General features: G+C 58.4%; 1 protein-coding gene across 1 annotated transcript in view; it reads left to right on the top strand.

The window, feature by feature from the left end:
- The window catches only part of LOC121337215 (5-aminolevulinate synthase, erythroid-specific, mitochondrial-like), a gene marked incomplete at its 3' end in the record, with an annotated part of 16,315 nt that extends 8,848 nt beyond the window's left edge, over window positions 1-7,467 (top strand). Inside the window, exons 3-8 of the mRNA XM_041407167.1 lie at window positions 1,658-1,768; window positions 2,360-2,818; window positions 4,628-4,812; window positions 5,908-6,087; window positions 6,497-6,661; window positions 7,207-7,467. Of these exons, the coding sequence (XP_041263101.1) occupies window positions 1,658-1,768; window positions 2,360-2,818; window positions 4,628-4,812; window positions 5,908-6,087; window positions 6,497-6,661; window positions 7,207-7,467 (1,361 nt within the window). The remainder of the gene's footprint in view (window positions 1-1,657; window positions 1,769-2,359; window positions 2,819-4,627; window positions 4,813-5,907; window positions 6,088-6,496; window positions 6,662-7,206) is intronic.
- Window positions 7,468-7,470: the final 3 nt, after the last annotated feature.

The following is a 7,470-nucleotide window of genomic DNA, read 5'->3' as shown; positions in this document are numbered from 1 at the left end:
GGTTTTGGGGTCCCGGGGGGGGTGGGGGGCACAGATGGGGAGGGGTCTCCATCCCTCAGGTTTTGGGGTTCTGGGGGGTTACCTGGTCGGGGCTGAGGCCGGGGGGGGCCCAGGCGAACTCCTCGGCCGAGCACCCCGAGTCCTCGGAGCCGGGGGGGGGGGGGGACTCGGGGAGCAGCCGGGCCAGGACCCCCTGCAGGGCCGGGGGGACCCCGCCCCCCACGTGCTCCCCCCGCGGGCATTTGCAGTGCTGGCAGATCTTCCTGGGGGCGCCCCGAAATCGGTCAGGGGACACCCCGAAATCCGGGGCACCCCAAAGTTTGGTGATGTGGCACCCCAAAATCTGCTCATGGGGCACTGCAAAATTTGGGAATGGGGCACCCCAAAATCTGATAATGGGACGCCTCAAAATCCGGTCATGGGACACCCCAAATTTTGATAATGGGGAACCCCAAAATCTGATGAAGGGGCACCCCAAATTTCAGGTGAAGGGTCACCCCAAACTCTGCAATGGGGTGCCCCAAAATCCCATCGGGGACACCCAAAAATCCCCCTCAAAGCCTAGGGGCTCCCTAAAATCTGATAACTGGGACACCCCAAAATCCGGTCATAGGGCACCCCAAAATCTGGGAACGGGGGCGCCCCAAAATCTGGGAATGGGGCACCCCAAAATCCAGGAATGGGGGCGCCCCAAAATCCGGGAATGGGGCGCCCCAAAATCCCGGAATGGGGGACACCAAAATCCGGGAGTGGGGCACCCCAAAATCCGGGAAAGGGGGCGCCCCAAAATCCGGTCATGGGGCTCCACAAAATCCGGGAATAGGGGCACCCCAAAATCCCCCTCCCATCCCCGGGACACCCCAAATCCCGCGGCAGCCCGGACGATGGGGCACCCCAAACCTGGCTCACCTCCAGGGGTGCTCCTGGAAGCCGGGGCAGAGCTCGCGGCACGCGCGGCACGGCCGGCCCCGCTCGGGGTCCTGGGGGCGCGGGGGTCAGGGCACCCCAAAAACGCCCCCCGACTCCCCCTTTTCTGTCCCCTCGCAGCGATTTGAGGGATTTTGGGGCTCCCAAAGCATCCCCAGAACCCCCCAGAGCCCCCCCAAAACCCAAAGACCCTCCAAAACCCCAGAGCCCCCCCAAAGGGAGGAGGGGCAGATTTGGGGCGGGGGTCCCCCAAAATCCCCCCCAAAAAGGGGCTCAGGGTGGGGGAGGAAGGGAAATTTGGGGTCCTCTTGTCTCGGCCCCTCCCCCTCCGCGGTTTTGGGGTCCCGGGGGGATTTTTGGGGGGGTTGGGGTTTTTGGGGTGCTGGACCCCCTTGATCCCCCCTTTTTATCCCTTCTCAGCGATTTGTGGGGTTTTGGGGGGATTTGAGTGGATTTTGGGGGGTTTTCGGGGGATTTTGGGGCTGTTTTGGGGATGAGAAGGGTGAGATGAATTTTTGGGGTTTTTTGGGGGTTTTTGGGGTGCAAGACCACCCCTGAACCCCCCTTTTTGTCCCCTCTCAGCGATTTGTGGGGTTTTGGGGGCATTTCGGGGGATTTTGGGGCTGTTTGGGGGATAGGAAGCACCAATGGGATTTGGGGTTTTTTGGGGGGGGTTTTGGGGTTTTTGGGTGCCGGACACCCCCTGACCCCCCCTCTTTTTGCCCCCCAGCTCCCCCATGGCCGCCCTGCTGCGCTGCCCCGTCCTGGCCCGGAACCCGCGGCTGCTGCGAGCGCTGGGCACGGCCCCGGCCCGCCCGCACCTCGGTACCGCCCCGCCCCGGTACCGGGGGTTCGGGGGGTTTGGGTATTTTGAGGTGGATTTTGGGGGGGATTTAGGGGGGATTTGGGGAATCTGGGGAGTCTCCGGGGGGGATTTGAGGGGCTGGGGGAGTTTTTTGGGGTCCCCGGAGGGTTTTAGGGTGCAGTTTTGGGGTCTCTGTACGTTTTTGGGGCGCAGCTTTGGGGTCTCGGGAGGTTTTTGGGGTGCAGTTTTGGGGTCTCTAGGTGGGTTTTGGGGTGTCGTTTTGGGGTATCTGGACGGTTTTGGGGTGCGGTTTTGGGGTCTCTGTAGGATTTTCGGGTGCAGTTTTAGGGTTGGGTTTTTTTGGGGTGCAGTTTCGATCTCGGGGCGGTTTCGGGGTGCAGTTTTGGGGTATCTGGAGAGTTTTGGGGTCCAGTTTTGGGGTCTCTATAGGATTTTCGGGTGCAGTTTTAGGGTTGGGTTTTTTTGGGGTGCAGTTTCGATCTCGCGGCAGTTTCGGGGTGCAGTTTTGGGGTCTCTAGAGGGTTTTGGGATGCAGTTTTAAGGTCGGGGTGTTTTTGGGGTGCGGTTTCGGGCTCGGGGCAGTTTTGGGGCTCCCCCCTGACCCCTTTCCCCCCGCCCAGAGGACGCTTTCCCATACGAGGCGGTTTTGGGGGGTCTCTGTAGGATTTCGGGCTCGGGGCAGTTTTGGGGTATCTGGAGGGTTTTGGAATGCAGTTTTAGGGTCGGGGTTTTTTTGGGGTGCAGTTTCGATCTCGGGGCAGTTTCGGGGTGCGGTTTCGGGCTCGGGGCAGTTTCGGGGTGCGGTTTTGGGGTTATGATGATTTCGGGGCTCCCCCCTGACCCCTGTGCCCCCCCAGAGGACGCTTTCCCGTACGAGGCGGTTTTGGGGGCGCGCCTGGCGGGGCTGCGCCGCTCCCACACCTACCGCGAGTTCACGGCGCTGGCGCGGCGCGCGCGGGACCCCCCGAGCGCCCTCCTGGGGACCCCCCCCCGCCTGGTGCAGCTCTGGTGCTCCAACGATTACCTGGGCATGAGCCGGCACCCCGAGGTGCTGCGGGCCGCCAGGTGGGCACCCCACAACCCAGACACCCGCGTTACCCCGAAACCCCCTGAAACAGACCCGAAATCGCCTGAAATCCCCTTAAATAGACCCGAAATCACCTGAAACAGACCCGAATTCACCTGAAATTCTCTTAAATAGCACTGAAATCCCCAGAAACAGACCCGAAATCCCCAGAAACAGACCTGAAATCACCTGAAATCCCCTGAAATAGACCCGAAATCACCTGAAACAGACCCGAAATCACCTGAAACAGACCTGAAATCGCCTGAAATCCCCAGAAACAGACCCGAAATCACCTGAAATTCCCTTAAATAGCCCCGAAATCGCCTGAAACAGCCCCGGAATCGCCTGAAACAAACCTGAAATCACTTGAAACAGCCCCGAAATTGCCTGAAATTCCCTTAAATAGCCCCGAAATCACCATAAATAGCCTGAAACAGACCCGAAATCCCCTGAGACAGCCCCGAAATCGCCTGAAATTCCCTTAAATAGCCCCGAAATCACCTGAAATAGACCCGAAATCCCCTGAAACAGACCCGAAATCACCTAAAATTTCCTTAAATAGCGCCAAAATCACCACAAATAGACCCAAAATCCCCTGAAATAGACCTGAAATCCCCTTAAATTCCCGTAAATAGCCCCGAAATCACCATAAATATCCTGAAATAGACCTGGAATCGCCTGAAATTTAATTTCCTTAAATAGCGCCAAAATCACCACAAATAGACCCGAAATCCCCTGAAATAGACCCGAAATCACCTGAAATTCTGTTAAATAGCCCCAAAATCACCATAAAAAATCACCATAAATAGCCCTGAAATCCCCTGAAATCGACCCAAAATCACCTGAAATTCCCTTAAATAGCCCCGAAATCCCCTGAAATAGACCCGAAATCCCCTTAAATTCCCATAAATAGCCCCAAAATCCCCTGAAATCTGCTGAAATAGCCCAAAAATCACCTTAAATCTCCTGAAATTCCAGTAAATTTCTTTAAATATCCCTGAAATTCCCTTAAATATCCCCAAAACCCCCTGAAATTTCCCCAAAATCCCGATAAATAGCCTTAAATAGCCCCAAAATCGCCTGAAATTCCCTTAAATAGCCCCAAAATCACCATAAATAGCCCCGAAATCCTCTGAAATAGCCCCAAAATCACCTTAAATCCCCTTAATTTCCCTTAAATCCCCTGAAATTCCAGTAAATTTCCTTAAATATCCCTGAAATCCCCTGAAATTGCCCCAAAATCCCGATAAATAGCCTTAAATAGCCCCAAAATCCCCTTAAATCCCCTAAAATTCCCTTAAATTTCCTAAAATATCCCTGAAATAGCCCCGAAATCCCCATAAATACTCCCAAAATCGTCTGAAATTTCCTTAAATTCCCTGATATTCCCTTCAATTTCCCTGAAATTCCCCCAAATACCCTGAAATTCCTTAAAATATCCCCTAAAATTCCCTTAAATATCCCTGAAATCCCCTGAAATCGCCGGAAAATCCTCTGAAATATCTCCTGAAATTCTCTTAAATAGCCCCAAAATCCTCTGAAATTCCTTTAAATATCCCCTCCAACCCCTTCAAATCCCCCCAAATCCCCTCAAAACCTCCCAAATCCCATTCAACCCTCCGAAATCCTTCCCAAATCCCCCCCAAATCCATCCAAACCCCCTCCGAATCTCTCCCAAACCTACTCAAATCCCCCCCAAACCCCTCAAAATCCTTCCCCAATTCCCCTCAAATCCATCCAAACCTCCCCAAATCCCCCCAACCACCCTCCAAAATCCCCCCCAAACACCCCGAATTTCCCCTGCCCAGGGCGGCTCTGGCGGCTCACGGGCTGGGCGCGGGCGGCACCCGGAACATCGCGGGCACGGCGCCGCTGCACGGGGCGCTGGAGCGCGCCCTGGCCCGGCTGCACCGCCAGCCCCGCGCCTGCCTCTTCTCCTCGTGCTTCGCCGCCAACGACACCGCGCTGGCCACGCTGGCACGGCTGCTGCCAGGTACCCGCACCCCCGCAGCTGCCGGGCGCCCCAAACCCCCGCGGGACCCCGAAACCGCGGGCAGCGAAACAAGTCCTGAGAGGGATCCGTGGGTTGGGTGGGAAAGCGCCAAAAATCGCTGGGGGAGGGAAAATTGTGAGGTTCCCGTTGTGAGAATCCCCAAAAATCCTCTTGGGAACCCCAAAAATCCTCTTGGGGACCCTAGAAATCCTCTTGGGAAGCCCAAAAATCCTCTTGGGAAGCCCAAAAATCCTCTTGGGGACCCCAAAAATCTTCTTGGGAAGCCCAAAAATCCGCTGGGCACCGCAAAAATCCAGTGGAACCCCAAAACCCGCGGGGAGCAAAAAGAATCCTGAGCGGGATCTGTGAGTTGGGTGGGAGCCGCCCCAAAAATCCCTGGGGGGAGGGAAAAGTTGTGAGGTTCCCATTGTGAGAATCCCCGAAAATCCTCTTGGGGACCCCAAAAATCCTCTTGGGGACCCCAAAAATCCAGTGGGATCCCGAAAAATCCAGTGGGAACCCCAAAACCCACGGGGAGGAAAAAAAATCCTGAGCGGGATCCGTGAGTTGGGTGGGAGCCGCCCCAAAAATCGCTGGGGGGAGGGAAAAGTTGTGAGAACCCCAAAAATCCTCTTGGGAACCCCAAAAATCCGCTGGGAAACCCCAAAAATCCGCTCCACTTCAGCCCCTCCCCCCAAAACCAGGGAGACACCCCCCCCAAAACCCCATCACGGGACCCCAAAAACCCTGAACGGCTTTGGGGACTTTGGGGCGGGGGTTTTGGGGCGCTGAGGGGTCTCTTGGGGTTTTTTGGGGTGCTCAAGGGCAGGACAATTCCAGGGTGGTTTTTTGGGGTCGCTGAAGCATTTTTGGGAGTTTTTGGGGCGCTGAAATTCAGAGCAATTCCCGGGTGGCTTTTTTGGGGGGCGCTGATGAATTTGGGGGTTTTGGGGGGGGATATGATGGATTTTTGGGGTTTTTTTTGGGGCGCTGATGGGTTTTTGGAGCGCTGATGGATTTTTGGGGTTTTTTTGGGGCGCTGATGTGTTTTTGGGGTTTTTTTGGGGCGCTGATGTGTTTTTGGGGTGCCCCCAGGCTGCCAGTTCTTCTCGGACGCGGGGAACCACGCCTCGATGGTGCAGGGCATCCTGCGCAGCGGCGCCCCCAAATTCGTCTTCCGCCACAACGACCCCCAGCACCTGGACGAGCTCTTGGGGCGCAGCCCCCCCGGGGTCCCCAAAATCGTCGCCTTCGAGTCCGTCCACTCCATGGATGGTCAGTGAGGGGCACCCCAAAACCACCCCGGGTCACCCCAAAACCCCCCGGGACCCCCAAAACCCCTCCGGGGACCCCAAAAACTCCTGGGAATCCCAAAACCACCCCGGGACCCCCAAAACCACCCCGGGGACCCCAAAAACTCCTGGGAATCCCAAGCTCGTTGCACCCACTCACCCAAATCCCCCCAAATTTTCCCCCAAATCCCCTCAAATCCCTCCCAAACCTCCCTAAAATTCCCCCGAATCTCCACCCAAAATTTCCCCAAAATCCTCCCAGACCTCCCTAAATTCCCGCAAAATCCCACAAATCCCCGCAAAACCCCCCAAAACCCCCCCCGAATTCAAAACACCCAAATCCCCCTAAACCCCCCGAAACCCCCCGAATTTCCCCGAATTTCCCCGGGCAGGCTCCATCGCGCCGCTGGCCGAGCTGTGTGACGTGGCGCACGCCCACGGCGCGCTGACCTTCGTGGACGAGGTTCACGCCGTGGGGCTCTACGGGCCCCGGGGCGGCGGCATCGCCGAGAGGGACGGGGTCTGCGGCAAGGTGGACGTGGTGTCCGGGACCCTCGGTACGGGCACGAGATGGGGAGGGGGACCCCGAGATGGGGAGGGGACCCTGAAAATGGGGAGGGAACGGAGCTTGGGGTGTCCGGGACCCTCGGTACGGGGGGGACCCCGAAAATGGGGAGGGGGACCCCAAAATTGGGGGGGAATGGAGCTTGGGGTGTCCGGGACCCTCGGGACGGGGGGACCCCGAAATAGGGAGGGGGACCCCGAAATGGGGAGGGGGACCCTGAAAATGGGGGGGAATGGAGCTTGGGGTGTCGGGGACCCTCGGGATGGGGGGGCACCGTAATGGGGAGGAGAACGCCGAAAATAGGGGGAGGGACCCCAAAAATGGGGGGGGGAGGGACCCCAAAAACGGGGAGGACACTCCAGAAATGGGGAGCGGACACCCCAAAAACGGGGGGGACACCCCAAAAGGTGGGAGGGGCAGGGACCACACGGGTGTACACTGTGGCAGGGGGGTCTGGGGGTGTCCTCGGGGCTCGGGGGTCTCTGTCCGGTTTCGGGGGGCTCGCTGCTGACTTGGGGGTGCCCCCCGGCCCCGCAGGGAAGGCGCTGGGGGCCGTGGGGGGCTACATCGCGGGGGGCTCCGCCCTGGTGGACGCCGTGCGCTCCTTCGGCCCCGGCTTCATCTTCACCACGGCGCTGCCCCCCGCGGTGGTCGGGGGGGCCCTGGCGGCCCTGAGGGTCTTGGGGGGCCCCGAGGGGGGCGCCCTGCGCCGCTCGCACCAGCGCAACGCCAAGCACCTGCGGGTGCTGCTGCGCGACCGCGGCGTGCCCGCGCTGCCCGCGCCCAGCCACATCGTGCCCG

The sequence above is a fragment of the Onychostruthus taczanowskii genome, unplaced genomic scaffold (genome assembly GCF_017590055.1).
Source record: "Onychostruthus taczanowskii isolate IOZ18803 unplaced genomic scaffold, ASM1759005v1 scaffold257, whole genome shotgun sequence".
Classification (NCBI taxonomy): Eukaryota; Metazoa; Chordata; class Aves; order Passeriformes; family Passeridae; genus Onychostruthus; species Onychostruthus taczanowskii.
The sequence above is the reverse complement of the archived record's forward strand: the minus strand, read 5'-3'. Positions and strand labels throughout refer to the sequence as shown.